Source organism: Photinus pyralis, unplaced genomic scaffold (assembly GCF_008802855.1).
Source record: "Photinus pyralis isolate 1611_PpyrPB1 unplaced genomic scaffold, Ppyr1.3 Ppyr1.4_LG3a, whole genome shotgun sequence".
NCBI lineage: Eukaryota > Metazoa > Arthropoda > Insecta > Coleoptera > Lampyridae > Photinus > Photinus pyralis.
In genome coordinates, this window is record NW_022170509.1 from 12777764 (window position 1) to 12800498 (window position 22735).

Sequence of the window (22735 nt, forward strand, 5' to 3'; positions counted from 1 at the left end):
GAGTAATTCAAACTTTTGTCCAATAATACCTAAGTTTTTAGCAGTTTTAACATTTTTGATCACTACAATGCTTTTATCACGTAAACAGCAGCTGCTTCTGAACTCTTTAAAATAAAATTATTACAATCAAGTTGCCTATATTGCTCCAAACAGTCAATATCTAATAATGGCCCATCGAAATGTGGATTTTGGGAATTAAAAAATTCCCAAGAAAGTTCATAGAAGTTTTTTAGAGTATGGTGCTGCTCTATTATTCTTTTAATAATTTGTGGCAAACACTTGTCACCTTTTCGGAGCAATTTCCTCAATGTCTGCAAGTGGTTTTCAAATGGATATGCAAAAAACCTTTCTCAAGTACCAAATATACAAAAACCTTGGCAAAAAACTATTTATTAAAGCAAACGGGGATAAACCTATTAATTTAAAAATTAGTTCACTCACATTAAAATACAATTCAGCATTAAACCATTCTCATAACGTCAAACAAAAAAAACATCCTTAATTTGCGGTACCTACGTGTAAGAATGTGTGTAAAATAATCACGGTAAATCCGGTTATAAATTAGCAAGTTATATTGAACCTCGAATCGCAGGTATATATAAAACAAGTAGGTATTATTCACAAAAATTCAGTAGGCACTCGACCAATTTTAAAACAGACTTACTTGAGCAAGGGGAGTAATTCTTAATATTTGGAAAAGTCTCCATCAACGTTTACTTTAATAATTTTAGATATTTATTTTATTTACCATACTTGCGTTAACGTTGGCTATACCTTATCCTCACCATCACCACCATGGCCATCACCATCACCACGGATGGGGCGGCGGTTGGGGTGGTCACCATGGAGGTTGGGGAGGCCCCCACCATGGAGGATGGGGCCATTGGTAGTAAAATGCGTTAAAATGAAGTTATGTGATGTAGGTAATTAACTTTCGTACAAATGTCTGCTAGCTTAGCGTCTACGTGTAGTGTTCGCGTCTTACTTCATAGATGTGTTTAAGTTATTTTGATTTAATAATGCCTGCATGATGCGACATGATAATAAGTTAACAATAATAAATTCCACAAAACCCAAAGTAGTAGTTTAAGTAAACATTCCTTTGATGGAGGTTTTGGCCACGAAGTAAATAGTTGTAAAGTATAAAGTTGATCAATCATACTTGCAAATCAAATTAACTGCTGAATAGCGCGTCATCATAACGAAAACACAATAACCATAAAGTTTCAACTATACACACCTGGCAATTAAAACTTAATTACCCATATTTTGTACCCGTTTTTGAAGAGTTACATCCACAAAAAATTCTTTTGGAGAGGCAAGGGGCAAACCACTGTGGAACCTCTTGGAATTCATGGAATTCTTTTGGAATTCATGGAATTCTTATGGAATGCATGGAATTATTAAAAGCAACTTTTCTCCTCGCTTTCCTTCGACGTTTCCATAAATGTTGTAAAAAAATAAATCGTTATATATAAAGTGCCCTATATTAACAATGTTAGTATCAACGTAACATTTCTTTTAGAATAAAACAAATACAATAAACCGTTAATTCCTTTTTCATTTTCAACGGAATGTCGTCTAATAATTTTAGTGGTCCATAAAATAACCTTTTTTCTTCTACAATATCAAAATCTTCTTTTTTTGGGCCAGTTGAAAGCTCCACTGGTTTCTTTCAGGAATTTTACTTTAACAATCACATCGTCATGCTTTTCCATTATTTATTTTATTTATTTATTGTTCCTTTTGTTCTAGGCCCTCAACAGGCTTACGCCCAATTACAAAGTGACCCGCATAACGCTTTTTAGAGGTGCCCCTGCTGAAGGTCTTAAGTTGTTCTATACTACTCCGGTATTTACCTTACGAATTAGGAAAACTGCAGGAATACCTAATTCGGAGTAGCCGGCAGAATGCTACAAACTGATGTAAAGAAATTCCCATTATGTCCACATACAACTTTGGGGTATAGTATACGACATAAAACTCATTATTTCTGATTTCCAAGCTATAATTTCCTATTTTAAGGTTACCTATTTTTGGGTTTTGTTGTCTTGTTGTCTTTGATTTTTCTAGGATTATATTCGCTTGCCTCGTCAGAGGCCTCACCTCCTTCCGATACATCATCAGTGTCACAAAAGGGTATTGAGGGACGTATCAGATGTACATACTGTATTCGAGAGTATCTCCCGAAACTTGAGAACTTGTCGCCTGGTTTGTTTTCAACCGCGCTCTGCTCTCAGATTCCTCAACTTCAACATTAGGCTTGTTCCTTTTCCCTTTGACGATGTAATGATGCGGCGTAGGCGATCAGTACTTATTCTACCATTGTTGCTGTCCAGTATCCAAAAAGATGATATTCGTATAACCATTCGCTTATTATTTACATTTATATTTACAAATATAGAAACATCTTTTACTGCACTTGAGTAAGCTCGTAAGTCTAATTCATTCCTCGATTCATCCTCGAATTCATCAGAATAATTGCTGTCAACAAGTTCATTTATATCTGCTACATCTGCGGGCATCCTGACATTATTGTTGTAAATCTGTATTACGTACAATTTTTCAAAACGATCCATTAAGATCAATATATCCTCATCGTCAATCCGGGCGCCGGCGATAAGCTCCTCGGTTACCAGAAGATGTCCGCCAGGCAAGGTGAAGTATTGTCTCCACTGCTGTGATGCCTGGTGTTTGACGGGCTCTTCCGCACTTTGCGCAAGGACAGAGCGTATACACGAAAGATCTCACGATCGTCATAACATGGCATGGGCAATTGAGCATATATGGTGATCGTCCAAAAACTGATATCACCTTCTCCCTTGGTCAGCATGGCATCGTGTTTCAGGTTAGCCATCGTGACCTCTGCACAGGAAAATTTGCGTAGACGTTACCGTAATGAGCATATAAACTGTGTCCAAGATAAGGATGCCTATCATAGAGATTTCCGAAACCATAGAAGATACGAAGATGGTCAAATTAGAGAAAAGATGCGCAATTAAAGACTCATTATCTTCTTTAAAAAAAACAGAAAATTCAGATTACATCCGAACATATGCCAGAAAAATCAAAATTTGCCGACTTTGTTTTTATTTTTTTCTGATGTTATTTGAACAAATACAAAACAAATTTTAAAAACACTTTCTTACGTTGAGAGGTTTTTAATACAACGTTTCGTTTCGGAGATATCATCATCAACTTACATACTGTAATGAGTATCATTTTTATTACGAATACAACGATGGTCGAGACTAAAAAAAACCAAAGTTAGCAACTCTGTTGGTTTCAAGAGGATGGTGCACCCGTGCACAACATCGTAATCCTGCGAGGATACTTATCGGTCAAATTTCCTGGAAAATGGAAAATTTATCGTACCCCTTATCTAATGTCCCTATCCTCCGATCGATCAATTTCAAAATCACCTGCAAGTGCCTTATCCCCTAATGCATTAGTCGACAAATCTCTGCCAAAAGCTATAAAATGAGAAGTATGCCCAGTCACATCGTGGACTTGTGTTCTAATAGCACACGTTAACTTTGACATATGTTTATCCCAATCCTGCTTCTCCTTCTCCTTGTCCTTAATATAACACCTAAGCATAGTTTGAAGGGTTTTATTCACGCGCTCGGTCGGATTCGCTTGAGTATGGTCATTCGCTGTTAAGATCTGTTTAACCCCATACGCTCCTAGTAATTTCCGGAACTCAGCACTACGGAACTGCACACCATTATCTGAAATAAGAATCTCACATTGACCAAACATCAGAAACCACTGGTCCTCCACAGCAGCGCAGATAAGTTTCGCAGTAGCGTTTCTCAGCGGGGCAGTTACAATTTACTGAACAGATCAACCATCACCCTTGGCTTCAATCTAACCAACAGGCGAATAAGGGGAGATTACTTGGAACGGCTTTTTAACCACCCTTCCTAATAGCCATTTGACCTGCAGGATTCTACCGCTCGGGTTTATTAGTGAGACACACAGGACACCTACATTTTTGGAGATGTCGGCCTTCATCCTTGGCCAACAATAGAGTTGGTAGAATGTCCAACCGTTACTACCCTCAATATAGGGTCATAATTTCTCAATTCTCCAAAGGACTACCAGGCACTCACGTTCCGTCGTAGAATATTTACGCGAGACCGTTTTCCCTTCTCCTGGTTTAGCACTGCCCCTATACCAACCGCAATAGCAATCAGTATTCTGGGCATGAAAAAATCGGAGCTGACACTAAACAACTCTTAAGTTGGTTAACCGCCTCATCTTGCGTCTTAGTCTATTAAAATTTTGAAGATTTTTTTAAAAAATCCGTAAGTGGTTAAAGTCGAAAAGTTCGGAATAAACTGATGATACCACGCTGCAGTTCCTATTAAAGTTCGAAGCTCAGAAACCATAGTTGGTATAGGGATATTAAGAGTAGCGGATCTCCGGATCGATATATTCATTGACGACATACCCTAAGTATTTTAGCTCACTCCGACAAAATTGATACTTTTCCCTATTCAGGATTAGTTCGGAGCTTTTAAGCGCCCTAACACTTTGCCAAAACCGCAATACGTAGGTAGAAGGTAGGAGTAACGATTATTTTATGATCAAGATATTTAAAACAGAAAGGCTCCAAATCTACCCCCATCACTCGGTCTATTAGTTGTTGCCAAGTAGCTGCTGTTGTGTACAACCCAAAAGGAAGTCGCTTAAATTGACCCACACAACACAGCTCTTCCAATGGACGTCCATATTTGATCCAGTTTAGGTTACGACGTCCATGTAACAAAAGTGTACGTACATTGGACGTCCAACTATTCCCTTTTATGGAATTATTAACAAGTTGTCCATAAGGTACTCACAAATGACGTCCAATGGACGTATGTTCAAATTCCGGAATAAATTTACACGCGGCTGCGCAGTGCAACGACATTTTCTTCAATGTGGCTAACTTTAACTTATGCAGTTAACATTCATTTGATGTGGGATTACGTTTCCTTTTCTTTTTAAAATTGCGTTACAGCGTATATATAGATATATACATGAAATAGAATTCTAATAGTTATATAATAGGTTTTTATTATTTATCACGGTAAGTTTCTAAATGTAGGATTTATCTACCATATAGCACACTTTGTCCATCGGACGTACATTTTAAGTACATTATACGTACATACATCTATGGACGAATGATGTACATCCTATGTTCGTACAAAAATGGACGTACTTTTTGTAATGTACATTGTACGTACATTGTAGGATGGGATCAGTACGTATCGATAATTATTTTATAATTAATGTATTTTAAGCATCTGATGATTGTCTGCAGTTTGCGCCGCTAACTGTTTATCTTTTTTATTAACATATTTTTTTCCGCCAAATATTTGTAACGTTTTTCCCGGTCAACGAAGAAATACGACAAAACGCGATTACTGATTCATGCGGTCGCCGCTCGCGGCTCGTTTGTGATTCTTCGCGCAAACTACTAAGTGTTCTGTCACTAAATCGCGTTGTCTGCTGCCGATACGAGTCTTTTTTTGTGTGACGGCTGCGCCTTAATAGGTATGTAAACATGTTTTTTTAATTAATCCTTTTTAGTTTGATAGGAAGGATAGTTAGTTTGTGCATCATGTTTAACCATTAACCTTTACTAAACTTCAATTTTTATACTCTGGAAGGGTTATAATATACAGGGTGACAATTTGAAAACTTACCACCCCCCATATCTTAGTAAATAAACGAGATATTTAAAAAAATCAAAATCCGTTTCGGTAATTCGGAGGGGGATACACAATGACATAGTTGGCGACGCACCCCCTCACACCCCCTGCGCCCTAGCCACCCCAACTTTTAAATCTTAAATAGTAACTCCCCATGTGTGATACGTCATTGGAAAGCTCTGAAAAAATGCTTTCCAACCATACCAAATAGCATTACATTTAGGTTAGTAATTATTGTGCAAATCAAAAAATAAACATGGAAAATCGTATTTAACTTGAACTTCCAAAGCCGACTCGACAGCAACTCATTTTTGATGGCCAGTTCTAATCTATTCTCAAACTCTTGTCGAACCTTTTCAAATGTTGGTTTTGCAATATTTTGACATTCTTGAATTATTATCTGTCTTGGTTCGTCTATGTTCGCCGGTTGCGTTTTAAATACGACAGATTTCAAATGTATCATATTAGTTTATTTTTTGATTTGCGCGATAATTACTAACCTAAATGTAATGCTATTTGGTATGGTTGGAAAGCATTTTTTCAGAGCTTTCCAACGACGTATCACACATGGGGGTCACTATTTAAGATTTAAAAGTTGGGGTGGCTGGGGCGCAGGGGTTGGAGGGGGTGCGTCGCCAACTATGTCATTGTGATTCCCCCTCCGAATTACCGAAACGGATTTTGATTTTTTTAAATATCTCGTTTATTTACTAAGATATGAGGGGTGGTAAGTTTTCAAATTGTCACCCTGTATATACCGCAAGGCATGTGTATCGTAACCTCCATCGTATCATAACCTGTTAGTTTTATACTTGGTTTGTTCGTTGGTCTTCGTGGAGTTGCCTGAGGGTCACTCCGAGAACTGACAGCAATGCATTAACAATAGGCAAACGAACACGGAACTCAATACCCCAAAAAATTAAAAGTGAACCACCAAATCCCACCACTTGGACGGTTTTTCCATGTCAAGCATTTAGAAATAACACTTATGGTATTTTATTGTTCTGTAATTTAATAGTTATTTGTGTACCAAGGCCGTAAAAGTGATCTTTTTTGGCCGAAGCTGCTGTTTGCGGCCGAGGCGGTAGCCGAGGCCGCAATTCAGATGAGGCCTAACAAATCACTTTTGGCCAAGGTGCACACAACATTTTTTAGGCGATCATCAAAAAAGAATTCAAAAATTTGCTCATAAACATATTTTTTCTAAAAATCATAGTTATCTTAGACAATTAAAAACAAAGCATTTCCTGTCATATGTAATTATAATAGTTAGCATCTTCGCGTGTGTTTTGTGCGCATCAAAATGAGTGATAGCGACAATTCAGATACCCCAAATGAAATTTTGGAAGCTGCAAGCGTTGCGACCCTAAGTCTGCTCCCTGCAAAATCACAACAACTTTACATGAAACAGTATGAAAATTTTGTTGAGTGGTGCAAGATGAAAAAAATCAAGCATTGGACTGAAAATGTTTTTTTGGCGTTTTTCTCTGAAAAGGCCAAATCATGCAAAGCCTCAACTTTATGGTCTTTGTATTCAATGGTAAAGGCAACGACAATTGTAAAAAACGACATTGACATTAGTAAATTTCCAAAAGTAGTAGCATTTTTGAAACAACAAAGCAGGGGATATTTGGCCAAGAAATCGGCCATATTTACTAGGGACGATATTAACAAATTTTTGTTGGAAGCTCCTGACATGACTTATTTAATGTGGAAGGTATTATTAGGATGTTCACATCATAATTAGGCTTTTCTTACGTTATATGTCTAGGTTTGCATGATAATTGGAATAACTGGAGCATGCAGGCGTGACGAATTACGAAAAATGTCCATATGTGATATCGAAGACAAGGGGAACATGTTAGTAATCACCATCCCGCAAACAAAAACCGGCAAAAAAAGAATATTTACAATCACTGACGAAATTCTGGAAACCGTACATGTTTTAGAGCTTTTTAGAAAGTACTTAGTCCTGCGACCTTCACATACACCACATAACACGTTTTTTATAAATTACCGCAATGGAAAATGCTCTACACAGGTGGTGGGAGTCCATACATTTGGGAAGATACCATCCTTAATTGCACAGTATTTGAAAATACCAAACTTCACCAACTATACCGGCCATTCATTTCGAAGGAGTTCAGCCTCACTACTAGTTGAAGCTGGGGGAGATATCCTTATGTTGAAGCGCCATGGTGGATGGGTTTCTTCAACAGTCGCAGAAGGATATATAGAAGATTCCATGGCTAGCAAAATGGAAATTTCAAGCAAAATTTTGACAGGCAGGGATGGCCCTTCAACTTCCCAGCTTCCTATGAACACCACTGGCCCCTCAACTTCTCAGGTTCCCACTCACACCACTGGCCTCACCAGTAGGACCACAGAAACTGAGAATCTTACGGAAAACATTCACAATTCATTAAGCAATCAAGCACTTTCTTCAAGCTCTTTCAGTGGCATCCACTTCTCAAATTGCACTCAGTGTACCTTTAATATTAATATTAACAATAGTAGTACTTAAGTACCTAGATATTAATACTTATAGCTTAGATGTAGGTCGTTGTTCTGTTCCATATTCTTTTCTTCTTAGGTTGTCGTTGGGCGATAATGATGCTTTATCACCATCGTGTTGTAATGAACGTTGATAAAAATTATTTTTTATAGTAACTGATCAAAATTTGAAATATGATGCAATCTTTAGATAATATACTTAGTAAGTTTTATTATACCTAATACATTACAAAATGATGAGGTTCCCGAAGAAAACTTGAAAAAGAAAATCTAGTTAACCTTCTTATTCGGAAACATTCCGAGAACACAAGCGCAGCTGCAGTTTTGAATCAATGCTAATTTTTTAGAATAGATGGATTGTCACAGTTCCTCTTTCAGTGAAATTTCCTGTTCGATGGATTTGGTCCAGTCAAGGCTAGCAGTTTCGACAGATACCACAATAATGAAAGGTTACGTTTGTAGGTCCCTGCTAGTTGGGACTGACACTGCTGATACTGCCTTGATTTCACACCCTCGATCACCGTTGAAAACAACAGGGTTCTTGAGAAGTTCAAGGTCTGGCCTAGTAAAAGCACTTGAGGACCGGTGCGATTTAAAACTATTTGGATTCGGTGCCATTAGGTTTGGATACACATTTACTTATAGTTGTGGATACTTTGCAGTTGAATACTGAAACAGGCGAATGCAGTTCGATTTATGGGAATAAAACGTAATTACTGATTTTCGTTAGGTTTCCGCAATGTTGAGGTTATGTTAACACCAGTCACATCTGTGGCGAATGCACCCTTCACTTTTGCAGTCGAATAGAGCGAACGTACGGAAAAGAAGGTACAATTTAAGGCTTCGTATTATAGCAGCATTCGTGATCATGTAGAAAACGACAAATTCCATGAATTATATCATGAATGATTAAGCTCACCGACCTCATTTTTCATTCAGGTCAGTATGAGTGTACAGTGTACGAGCTAATTAAAATTAAACTGACAACGACAAGCGAACTTAGGGCGAGAACGCATGCGCAAAGATTGAAACGTCAAACTATAATTTTAAATGTGAACACTGTGATTATGCAAAATAGTGTAAAACATTCCTACAAGTCCGAAAATGAAAAAAAACGCACGTGGCCATGGCCCAATCCTTGATGGGGCTAGACCAGATAGACGCTTTGTATCAAACATATTACTGTTCCTCACACATCAGTTTCAAATAAGTACAGTTTGACAGATGTGTACAATAAAGTAAAGTTTGACAGAAGCGTACAATAAAGTTAAACTTTATGGCCGCAAAAGCGACCACAAAATCAACGTTTTTGTGATGATAGCCTAAAAAGTAATTTAAATGTACCATCATGTTTTAGGTACTTTCAGAGAAGCCGATAAAAAATCCTTGCTCGCTACAAAGTGTTCAGATTTAGAGTCCCAGTCAGATTTGGAACCAGTTGCGACATCATCACGGAAAAGAAAAATCTTCAAAAAAATTTACAGCTTTTCATCCACACTCCAATCTCAGTATCGGTCAGGTACACTTCTCTTTAGTATAATGTATTCACCTATTGCATATCTTTCAGAAAAGTCCACTACCAACGAGTTTAAAAAACTGCATACTCGCATTAATAAGCAAACGAACAACTCACAGATTATTTCATTACCCACAACTACTGTAAATAACGTCAACAAAGCAATAATTCGCCAAAACAGGTCAAATGAGGATGATTCGAAAACAGTTATTAGTATGTTGAAATTTTTAAATATATTCTTTAAGAAAACGTTTCTTTTAGATTATTTACAGCAGATAATTCGAAAGCAGAACATTTTGCAATCGATGGTGGCAGATTTGGGCAATCGCCTCGTGAATCTGGAATCAAAAGAAGTTAATGTCACGGTTGAAGAAAACGAATCTATGTTCACCAATTTAGAATATTTGCCGGTAAACAATTTGGAAGGGATGCAAAACTTAGAAAATTATTTATGTGATGCACAACTAATGCAAAAAGCAGTACGTAGACCATTTGTTTCATTATATTTTGTTTTACAGATCTAGATCCCTGTGTCACATGCCTGTATAACATTCATAGCAGTTGTTCCTACGTGTTTATGAAAATTTAAAATGACCAACATAATTCGTCATTTAATGATGGCACACGAATCTAGTACAATAATCCATAAATTAGGTTTTTAAAACTTGTTAAAATTATAGGTTAAAGAACTTTCTCAAATTGGAGGCACCAATGTATACAATTTTATTTTTCGTTCAATGGAGAAGTTAATAACTAACAAATTCTGTGGTGCTGTATATAGTTTTCAAGGCAGGAGGAAAAAAGAATCTTTTCAGAAGCTAAAACTCGATGACCTTCTAATAAGTAAGTTAATTTAATTACATTGGAACACACCGTAGCATTTTTCTTTTGCAGAAGCCTGTATGACTATTTTCAAGGATACCACATTAAATGAAATAGAGCAAAATATATCTAAATGGATAAGGCGTTGTGCGGAAAGGGGAAAGGATAAAAACGTGTGAATTGCATAAACCTATATATATTTATGTATCATATATTTACTTCAATTAAATCGTTTTGAATTTCGTTTTTTTCTTCTTTCATTTGCACCTTAATTTGCACCCATGACAATAACAGAATTTGTACATTTTAAGTACCTACCTCTATGTATGTTCCATGGACGTACTGTAATGGACATACATTAAAGGTACAGGGCTATGTCAAATGGACTAAAAATGGACGTACATATTTTGTACAATGTACAAAAATGGACGTACAATGTAAAATGCCAAATTCAATTGACTATGTACGTTGTACATCCATAGTGCTATATGGGGACAAAGATCACGTGACGGTACCGTAAAAGCTGTCAATGGTCTAGAATCCTTGGTAAGAGGAATTTGCCAATAGGCTGACCTTATGTCCAAACCGGTTAGAAATCTGGCATCCCATACACGATCTAGAATGTCCGAAACAAACTGCAAAGGGTAGGCGTCGCACCTAGTAACTTTATTGAGCGGACGAAAGTCGACAGAATCTCCATGATCCATCCTTTTTTTACCGCCACAATCACTCCATTACCCATTTTTTGACCTAGGTTGGTAGCGAGGACACTTACGTGCTGTAACATCAAGATACCACAAGTAAAGCAGTGCTTTCTAAGCGGTCTATAACGTGAGGTTAGTTCGGCGCTGTAAAACTCAAACCCCGCCGCATAAACGGCCAGCTAGCTCAGATTCTTAATTAAAAGAAGGGCTCGAGATGAGAATCTTCCACAGCGGTTTGTTCGTTTGGGCATATAACATAAGTTTTTGATCTTTGGTAGTTACTAGAAATGATTAGTTGAGCGCCACCCAATTTTGCACAAATTCTGACCTCTCCTGTATAGAAATTGGGAAAACACAAGAGAGCCAAATAATAAATTCACTACGAGCAATTCTGATTTATTAATCCTGGCAAAACGGTGCAGGATCGGCAAATAAAATGTATCTTCAATACGACAATAACAAATACTTTAAATGACAAAAATAATCCCCAAATAAATTCATGAACACTTCCCTAATAATTACGTTACCAGACCCCTACAACAATGATCGAGCAAAAATGTAGTTAAGATTTCAATGGATTCCAAGATTGAATTAAGTTAACCCGAATAACAACTCAGATAGGCAACACTGGGTACAAGTAAATTAAAAATCTTACCTTGAATAACACATACGCTGTCTTCTCCGAAAAAGAGCTCTCCTTCGAAGTTCCAGTTCTGTAACACAAAAACAAACCCCAAGCTACAACGCTCGGAACGATTATATGAGCCGGAAGGGCCAAAAATAGCTTACTCGTAGCCGGCTCGTTTACCCATACGTTAAATACAGGTGCGTTGCTCTTGAAGAGAGCCACGACCTCAAACACTAGATGCGAACAAAATACAAAGCTCCAATCATAAATCGTCGGAAGGTTACACTAGATCAACGGTATTGAAGCAAATAAAAAAAAGTTGTGTAAAAGATCGTATCTTCCGAAAATTCCACAATCAGCTGGTCGCTCCCGGTATCGTTTAGGTGTCAGCGCTTATCTACTCGGTGGTACGCCGGATAGCTGCCGGCAATCAACAGGTGTTCGTACTCCGGAATATTCGCAAGATGCAAATTCATTTACTATCCCAAAATTATGCCAGGTCAATGTCCTCCGCCCACAAGAATGTGCAAGGATATACTATAAACTATACCATACAAGGATTCGTCTGTACAAGGATTGACCGGTACAAGAATTCATCTACTACATGGACCCCCTAAAAGTAATGAAGATGTAACACTCCCTTGACGAGATTTTTAATAACATACCTGAAATCGTCAGGAGGGTAATGAAAAATACTTAAATCAATGAAATATGGGAATTATCCAACCTCAAATTGTGAATCTGAAAGAATTTTAGATAACATAACGTAAAAGAAAACCAACGCCATTTCACTTACATGTAGGTAGGGCGATGAACTTCAACCAGATATATAGCCTCGCAATGGAGAAAACGGCTTCTGAGTACACTACTCGACAACGCCAATGAAGAGGTAAAATTGCCAGAGATTTTACGTGAATGATGGCAAATATTACCCACTGGTTTAAGAAGAATTCACAATGCCACGCTCTACAACAAGTACAACCTCGTTGGCTTTAAAACGGAAATGAAGTGAAAAAATAACGCGATTCTGCGCGAGGAAAGAAACACGCGTACAAGTGACGCCATCTCACCTATATCCTACCTAACCTAGCAAGCGGTAATTTTGAAATTTGAATATGAATGAACTAAACTGTTACAGGTCTATCACACAATCTAGCAAGTTGATCATTCTTCAGACAATTTCAGCAATTTACCTCACTGGGGTTTGGCCCAGCCCTCGAATTCGACGCACTCGCATCAGAAATAACAGGGACAACCACACAAGAAAGTTCAGGCTCAACAGCGGACAAATCACTGCGACGAGATGGTGCTTGATCGGAGCGATATATCTTAATTTCTACGTTCACTCCCCCTCCAATGCTATTATGGATTTTACCTCCGGTGTAAAATGGAGCTAGGTTCCTTAACATATCTAGTCAGATGAGGGTATGTCACCATACTGACAGAATAAAGTGTTCATACAGAAAAAGTATTCTATAAATGGTTCGTTAGGAACTTGGACCTTAGACACAATTTCCTGAAAAGGTATCGGCCTAATAGTTCGGAGGCAAAAAGTACTTACACAATAATACTGATAACTTGGATCAATTATGGCACCTCGTTACGATCGACCTATAACCATAACCTAACTTTACCTTCAAATAAATCTAAAGCGGAATCGAAAAGTTTACTCTCAGACACGTTTTGCTTTACAGCTCCTCCTTTCGGTCGAGAAGAGACAGAACTGATATACCTTTTGGATCCCCAGAACATTTATCCCCATTTTTCCACAGGTTGGGCTTTATAAATTTTCGGAAATTGAAAGAAAGTGAGTAGGACCTGCAACTTCATCAGGTTCGGATTCAAACTCCTCATCAGAAGTCATGTCAGGGAAAGTTCCGGGCTCTTTTGAACCAGCCACAATGCTCAAATTTGGTGTACTCCAAGGCAAGGGTTATTTACAACCTAACTCTAAGACTTTGGCCTCTGCCATTGTAATTAATAATTAATCTACTTGTGGTCATCAAGACAACTACCCAGATGCAAAGGCCGTTTGTCGCCAAACAAATTGGAGAACTGCAGAATTTGGCAATCGACGAAATGGCACCAAATACCTTATAGTTCGGACATTGATAACACAACAACTAGGTTGGTCGTACTGATTACTTCCAAAAACTTATCAGCGCTTAACCTATCACCTTTGACGAAGGCAACGGCAACCCTACTTTCTGCTTGCCAAAGATCAAACAACTCCCCTTTTCCACAATGAGGTTATCCTTCCCAAGCCTGTGCATTATCCTTCCGTAAGTTTTTGAGTTTCATATAGCACCATGTATATGGTTGAACGACTGCACTGCACTGAATTATAGATTTTCAAATATAATTAAATTTTTTCGAGTACACTTCCGGAGATATTCGCAAAAAACGAAATTTTTTTCAATTTAACACCCTGTATCTCGAAAATTTTACATTTTAGAGAGTAGGTTAATAGAAACTTTTTTTCAAATTTTTGGACGAGCATCACATCCTGAAGTCCTACGCATATATTATGAAACACCTTGTAGAAAAACGACGTAGTAACACTAGAGTAGCTGTAAATTTATTATGAATAAAACAATAATCTGACACAGAAATATACAAAAACCTTGACAACAAACTTTATAAAAGTAAACGGGGATAAACCTACTCTTAATTTAAAAATTAGTTCACTCACATTAAAATACAATTCAACATTAAACCATTCTCATAATGTATTTATTTCGTTAGTCCATCAAACAAAAAGAATAACATCCTTAATTTGACGTACCTACGTGTAAACATGTGTATAAAACAATCATGGTAATTCCGAAAATAAATTAGCAAGTTGTATTGAACCTACAATCGCAGGTATATATAAAACAAGTATTATTCAAAAAATTTCAGTACTCGACCAATTTTAAAACAGACTTAGTAAACATGTTGCGCTCGGTGAGTAATCCTGTTACGCTCTTTGACAAAATCGCTTATCAACGTTTACGTCAATAATTTCAGATATTTATTTTACTTGCCATACTTGCGTTAACGTACGCTATACCTTATCCTCAACCTAAAGCGCTCGCACTTCTGGACGTCGCGGAGTCTGCAAATCCTCACTATCATCATCACCACCACCATGGTCATCACCATCACCATGGATGGGGCGGCGGTTGGGGAGGCCATCATGGAGGCTGGGGAGGCCACCATCACCACCATTGGTAGTAGAATGTGTTAAAATTAAGTTATGTGATGTAATTAACTTTCGTACAAATGTCCGCTAACTTTGTGTCTACGTATAGTGTTCGTCTTACTACATAGATATGTTTAAGTTATTTTGATTTAATAGTGTCTTCACGATGAGGCATTGTAATAAGTTAACAACAATAACAAATAAATTCCAAAAACTCAAAAGAAATACACACACATCCCAACGCTAGTCCTTTGATGAAGGTTTGGCCACGAAGTAATAATTGTGAAGATTGATCAATCACAATTCATTATAACGAAAACACAATATCCATAACTACCTTCGAAATTAGTACCTACGCATAGTTGGCCCCTGTTTATGAAGCATTATTTCCACAAAACATCTTTTGGAATAAAAGAAAAATTTCTACTCATTACTCATCGATATTTTGTGTTCCAAACTTTTATACCTTGAACGAATCATGATTATTAAAACCACATACTTAGTGTTTTATTTATGGGTATATCGGGGATCCAAAAGTTCTGCGGACGGTTTGAATTTCCCGCAAAACAAAAAAATTTAAAGTCGGTAAGACGCCAAATGTCATTTATTTAAAAGCAGTGGCAGAACAATAAGCGCAGTTGCCTCAGCGAAGGTTGTAACAGTGCTTTTTACACTCTGCCACCAGGTCTTGCGGGCCCCTAAAGTAACATGGTGATCCCTCAGAGCACGTTATCTTCGCTGACACGCTCGCAGTACTTCAAAGATTTGAATTGCGTCTACGAAGGATTGGACGTCATCGTTGCCGTTACGCGCGATTGGCACTTGGAGGACGACCCGTTGCGGCTGCCTCGTAGCTGCGATACGAGCTGTTGCAACTGCTACATGGAAAAAGTAAGCGGTACGTTCTCGTTACCTTGCGCAATTTCCCGTGTGATTTATCCTCTTGTTTTCGTCGTCGCGAAGGATTAAAAATAAATCGGCCCGAAAACGGGACGCCACTTGTTGGAGGGGCGAGGGGAAAATAAACGTTAATAAAACTCTTCAGACGCCTTCCTAACCGTTCCGGGACCCTTGTATTCCGACTTTGTTGTTTCTACAGCTATTATAATGTTATTTAAAATGGTATCTTGGGGTTTGAAGTAAAAAACCGCGAGGGCAGATAAAGTAAAAATAAGCAAAAAGGGAACTGTACTAAACTAGATAGGCGCCGCTTAGTCTTTAGTCACTTCAAAAGAGAGGAGAGAATACTTACCAAAAGGGGGAAGGTACACTAAGAGATCCCTGTTCGGGTTTTAAAAAGCTAAAGGAATAAAATACTTGATATAGGGATATCGGGATAGGGATATAACATAAACAATAATTGACGTCACAATCGAGGGTAATTTAATGAATGGTCTGAAAAATATTACAAATAGTACACTGGAATATATAGATCTACTTTGTCAGTGTTTGAATAAATTTAAATTGATTTTAAGTAAAAGGGGACACGTACTCAGAGAAAATATATATTAATATCAACACAGGGTTCCGCAGAAAATAAAGTAGCCATAACCGTTAAGCGAATATCAAGCAAATGTAATAATTACAATTCGAATATATAAAAAACCAGCATGTAATCAAACGTTAATCAAGGAGTCGACGAAATAAAAATTACCCTTACATTCTGATCTTAACGTCCGTCTGAACTCAGAAGGGCGCGTTCAGCCTTTTCCGTAACAGAAAACAAGACAAACAAACAAATAAGAGAGGTAGTGAATAGCGCGGCACATAAAATATTGCGAAATAGCAATTCTAACGTCGGACACAGAGGCAATTGGACATTAAACTGTAATTAATTATCAGAATAAATGAATAATTAAAATGCCAAAAGCAAAATTTTGATCAAGTACGGATTATCCTTACCACAACTGAATAAAGCATAAACATGACGATAAATTCAAGAAAAGTACTTTATGATGCACAAATATCTAAATTTCTATTGATCTAATCAACCCACAATGTAAATGAACTGGTATGAGGAAATTCTTCGAAGTAAAACAAGTAACGTAACTGAAAAAAGTCGTTGATATCGGCTTCGGACAAAGTTGCGACAATGTCAGAACTTGTTCACAAAGCAACAGTACTAATATCGGTATAATACAGCTAATCTGAAGGATACAATGCAATCAAACTAACAGAAATGAGTATGAATCCACATGGTCAATGCAGTTAGAATTTCCAAAGTTGTAACTCATCTCTCCTGTGACACGCCAAAACCAATCCTTAATAAGATGGCGGGTCCAAGTGAGAATGCTATATCATCCACGTATTATGTGGGTAATGCGTAATATCCTGGTAGTGATAGATCAACGTAAAAGGTAATCTAAAAAAAATAACGATAAGAAACAAAAAGAAAACTGTAAGGGAAGTTAAAGCCCTAAAAAACACGAGAAATGCTGCGTAAAAACGTAACATACCCCGTATTGTTCATAGGCAAATATAAATCCGTAAAAACGTTTCAATGGAGCCACGACACACATCAAAGAGAAAGAGAAACCACTCCAAATATAATATGGCAAAGCCAAAACTCATTAAATGTAAGTTAGTAAAGTAACGAGAAAATTTACAACCAACAAACACGAAGGCTGAATTCACTGCGGGGAAAAATACAACTAGTAGGTAAAAAAATGTCAGAAGGAATATCATTAAATGCAGAAAGGTACAAAGCGTGCACTCTAGTGCCAAGAAAAAGAGGTAAGTAAAAGCAACCACTAACACCAGGAGGGCATCTAACGGCAAAACAAAGAACTATAATAAGAAAGCTATACTAAGATAATAACAAGTTTACTACAGGAATAATTTACATCTAAACTAGTGGATTACAATTAGAATACCTAGCTGACGTAAACATATAAATAGGATCATAATTCAAATAGTTACTTAAGCGAAACTATAAATCGGTAATATCAATTGGTGAAAAAAATAACGTTATAGGATCAATAATTACCAAATCGTAAAACACGAATAAGACACGTTAGTTAGTGGCCGTTTGCCGATATTAAATTAAATTCTCAAATATTATATATAAATTTAATTGCTTTATGGCTCCAAATTGCGGAACCATTTCGCTTCGCCACTGGTGAATTAAGCCCTTTCATCTGATGGTTAAAATATCCCTTTCTCGAATTTGGTACTGACACAATCTCATGGTGCATTTTTTAAATTTTGTTTATCGCAGCAAGCAATCAGGAGATCTATAATTTTCTGTGTAAACGTTGCATAATGTAATCATAGGAATTTCTGTAATATATTAGCACGTTATGATGCGTCTCTGCACGTGAGTATATAAATTAGGTATTGTCGAACGGATTACTACAGTACTTGCCGCTGTTTTGTATTCAAAAGATCAAGTCAATATGTTGAAGGGGGTAAGTATCTAAAGATATTTTTCACGCGGCAACAACAGCCTATTTCTTTTACTATACATAAAAACGTCTCCAAGCATTTACGTTCCAGGCATTGGTCTTACTTGCCATCCTGGCATTAAACTTCGCTTTTCCGCATCCTCGACATGAAGAAGCGGACATTTTAGACGTTGTGCAATCCGCGAATCCTGTCTTGGGAGGCTGGGGCGGAGGAGTATGGATCGGTGGCTGGGGCGGTAGAGGGTGGGGAAGTGAAGGTTGGGGAGGAAGAGGATGGGGAGGCGGAGGTTGGGGTGGAAGAGGATGGGGAGGCGGTGGTTGGGGAAGCGCCAGAGGATGGGGCGGCGAAGATTGGGGCGGAAGAGGATGGGGTGGTGGAGGTTGGAGCGGAAGAAGAGGCGGTTGGTGGTAAAAATGTTGCTGTATTAACCGCAATTTAATGATATATAAATAAAGGTGTGTAATGAAATAGTCTTTCGTTTAAATTTGAATGTGCATCTTGTCGGCCGCCTATATCTCGCATCACAGATATTAACCTGTTCTAATGTGTGAACTACGTACAACCACTACAGCATATTTTTTGGTGCGTTCATTGTTTTTAACATTCACACTATAAATTATAACGTTGTTGAAATGTGTAATTAACACAACTACATTAACAAAATGTACACTTTAATTTTATAATCAATAAAGGTATGCTAATGACTACAGACAGCAAAGGGAAATAATTGATGCTCGTGTAAAATGTGACGAATCTCTCACTATAAAGGTACAACGGTGTACCGTAGATTTTCGAAAGGAAGGACTTTTCAAAAACTAGATTTTAATTTAAATCGAGAACATCAAAAGTTCAACACAGCTTTTTCCCGATCACAATATGGTTCTTCAGGGTTGTCACCCTGAGGTATTAGGGACGTAGAGAGGGGGGTATTAATTAATTAATAATTAAGCGCAATTAGAGCAGCAACACTGTCGGCTGGAGTTAGAGGACAAGGTCGACGAGGGCTTAATTTTGCAGTCAGTCAAGTACCAAAGTACCACAGATAAGCCGTCCCTTTGGTTTGCCCAGGTGGAGGCGCAGTTTGAACTCGCGCATCCCATTATTAATCCGCCGGTTGATATTCTGTACAGTCTACTTTGTTAAGATCCCAGAATAATATTTTTGGTGTAGAAAGACCCCGATCCTCCAGTTACCATCCCTGTGTCAATGGTACGGTTTAATGACTCCATGAAACGTTGAAAGCAACGCTTATGCGTCATCCTGGTGAATCTTGACTCGAAATCGCCAGCTTCCTGATGAAAGATAGTGCGTTAGTATTTGTCGAGTATAATTTTATTTTATATTATGATTTCTAAAAAAACTCCTAGGCGATAAAATTAAACTCGAAAATTTTTACTAGCTGTAAAGTAACAAATATCTTAGTGATGACGGCAGGTGCCTGCTTTCTACTGTGCAATATAAATAAAACAGACTAAAGACTACAGCGATAGCTTTCCTGGGCGAAATTATAGTAAAATGTGAGTATATCAATTGCTGCAAGTATGAATTAATGCATGTTGAAAATAACGCCACGTGAGAAAACCACTCGCTGTAATCTAAGATAGAACATCAATTTTATACAAGTCTCGGGCAATTGCTTTCGTTATTTATGAAAGGACGTGGGATTTCAGATTTCTGCAATTCAATATATCAAAGAAACATTGAGCTCTTTTTCAATTTAAGTTTTTTATTTGCTCTCTATGAAATACCCCAGAAGATAAAATAAAATGAGAATAAAACACGCCACGCCGTCTACGTTAAGCGGCAACAAAAATTGCTAGAGTTATTATAACTGTATCGAATATGCGCCTCCGAATAATTGATAGTAAGCAGACTGGAAGGGAGTCTCAATTTAGCAGTAAAGTATTTTTTACTATATACAATCCGAACAGGAAGGGCACATTATTATTGTATGTGGTGCAAGCAAATATCGCGCTAAAGCAATTGATCGTATATTGTGCAAGCGCAATCAATAAAAATGGCTGACAGTAGAAACATGTAATTTCAAAATGTGGAAAAATATTGCTGTGTGCACTGCTCCGTAAGCCAAAAAGATCGTACACAAAACACCAAAACAAAGCCTAACTAGCTCTTTACCTTTCATTATGATTACGGCAAAAAACTTCTTCCCAGTACAGAGGAGAGATTCGATCCTGCTCTCAGTTAAACTGTTAACTTCTAACAGATAGTGGGTCAACTCAAAACCTTAAACTCCAAACTGAACTGCAAAATTTTGAATAATTAAAATGGACCTTCGGCAAACATCCAATAAAAACACAGGTAAATTAGAAATGAAGTCGAATGAAACACACGGAAATTAATGTGAAAACTACCGAAAGTGCGATAATCTTGAAGAGACAAAAGAAGATATCACAAAAAAACACAAACAGTAAATACAAAAAAAATTCATAGTCCGGGAATTAAAATATTTTCTCTCTTCGGGGGCACCCAATGACGTTCACAAATAAATCCATACTTTTTGTTTCCTGTTTCCCAAAATTAAAACTTCAAAACCTCGGCACTTCGACGTTGACAGGAAGGCAATCAAACTTCTTAACACGTTGAACAAACCACTCGCTGTGGCTACACTTCAAATAAACGGTCAGCAAACTTCAACGATGAACTGGCTCAAAAAGCGAATAATCAAAGTGGCCGTAATTCGGCGGTGAACTGGCTTGAAAACCGATTTAAATCTTCAACGAAACGTAGTTCCGCGCTGAACGTGACTAAAAGCGACGCTTTTCGTGTTAACGTCCTATTTAAGGCAAATCCCTTCTTCCGATTATAAAAATTACAACAACCAATCATCACAGTTGACAACAAAAAGAGAAGCAAACCTGTTAATTATTTACAATAATTTTATTTTATTTGATTTACCTATCAAACCTTTCCTATGCATGCGCATTGCTTAATCAATTTTTATCACAAGCAGAGTTTTGACACACGCGTTTTGGGGAATTTTTAGTATGTATTACGGATGAGAAAGTAACGATTTTAATTTCAATTTTTCATATGCCACTCTATTGGCACGTTAGAGAGTGTGGTTCAGTTTGTGTACCTAATGTTTAAATCATCTCCTTGATAAAATAGAAAATTAAAAACGTGTTTTGGTGCAGCAACAGGCGAGGTACCTATTTTCCCAATTTGTACCATTACCCTCCCTGAGTATATCCTGTCAATCAGCCTCAACTACAAAACACCATCAAAACAGGTACTTCTCATTTTAATTACAGTCCACATAAAGAAAAGAATGAACAAAACCTATCCTACAAACTAACGTTATTAGGCCAAAATAGAGGCACATTATTTTTCAAAATCAATTTGCTATTAGACATTAAAAGATAAATCCAAACTCAAATTCCCGGAACTTTCCTACGTTTAAATAAAATGTAAACAAAAACAACCTTGACCGCTTTCTCGTATAACACAATAATCTCCATGCCGTTACATAGACCAACGACAGTTAATAAAATTTAATGACGAATGTTAATTGCACGAAAAGGAGACCGCCCTTGTTTATCTTAATTAGGATTTTCGAAAATTTTATCCTACCAGACGAAATATAGACCGGGAGATCGTGACACTTTTTGTGGTGTGATTTGCTACCAGTATGGCGACCATTCAAACGTTTAATTAAGTACTCCTCAAAACGAAAATGGTGCTGACTCTCTGGGAGTGGGGCCGTTATTGCGTGACGATTGTTTAAACATGTCGGAAAATTTAATGATTTTGGACAATTTGCTACACAAAATTCTTTGGATTTTCTGGTAGTCGGTGACAAAACAAATGACGGAAACGAAATGCCATACTTTTCCGGTGGGCCTTATAGCCCGCCATACTCATTTGAAAGTGTCGATTGTTTGTATTTTTTTTGGGTGATTTGCTACAAGCTCATTTTTTTATGAGCATCAAGTCCTCAATCAGTTATTCACGAAAATCAACCTGCCATACCGCAGCGACGGGCCCGCATAGCCGCCATACCGGCGCAAAGATGTCATTTTTGTTAATAATTTTGGGTGATTTGCTACAGTATGGCATCCGACAGTAGTGGGCATGTCGTCGTCGCCGAACCAATTAAATTCATAATTATATGTGTGCGTTAACTTCCATCCGTAATATTCAGGACTATAAACCAATTAAATTCATAATTATATGTGTGCGTTAACTTCCATCCGTAATATTCAGGACTATTATGTTGATGGGTATGTCAGATGCACA

At 37.5% G+C, this 22735-nt stretch overlaps 2 protein-coding genes and 2 long non-coding RNA genes across 4 annotated transcripts; 3 read left to right on the forward strand and 1 right to left on the reverse strand.

Annotated features, from left to right (window-relative positions):
• The first annotated feature begins 6903 nt into the window (after positions 1-6903).
• LOC116166076 lies at positions 6904-8260 on the forward strand. Its single transcript, XM_031480909.1, has 2 exons — positions 6904-7422; positions 7477-8260. The coding sequence occupies exons 1-2, from the start codon at positions 7009-7011 to the stop codon at positions 8227-8229; spliced, it is 1167 nt and encodes a 388-aa protein (XP_031336769.1). The 5' UTR covers positions 6904-7008; the 3' UTR covers positions 8230-8260.
• On the reverse strand, positions 8114-9076 carry LOC116166078. The gene is made up of 3 exons (XR_004144256.1): positions 8937-9076; positions 8248-8888; positions 8114-8195 (listed from the first exon to the last, which is right to left on the reverse strand). It is a non-coding gene; the product is annotated as an uncharacterized LOC116166078 (long non-coding RNA).
• A 540-nt stretch (positions 9077-9616) lies between these two features.
• Positions 9617-10803, forward strand: LOC116166077. Its single transcript, XM_031480910.1, has 6 exons — positions 9617-9678; positions 9716-9738; positions 9787-9948; positions 9997-10214; positions 10416-10578; positions 10630-10803. The coding sequence occupies exons 4-6, from the start codon at positions 10041-10043 to the stop codon at positions 10734-10736; spliced, it is 444 nt and encodes a 147-aa protein (XP_031336770.1). The 5' UTR covers positions 9617-9678; positions 9716-9738; positions 9787-9948; positions 9997-10040; the 3' UTR covers positions 10737-10803.
• A 3875-nt stretch (positions 10804-14678) lies between these two features.
• LOC116166041 lies at positions 14679-15294 on the forward strand. Its single transcript, XR_004144249.1, has 2 exons — positions 14679-14835; positions 14899-15294. It is a non-coding gene; the product is annotated as an uncharacterized LOC116166041 (long non-coding RNA).
• Positions 15295-22735: the final 7441 nt, after the last annotated feature.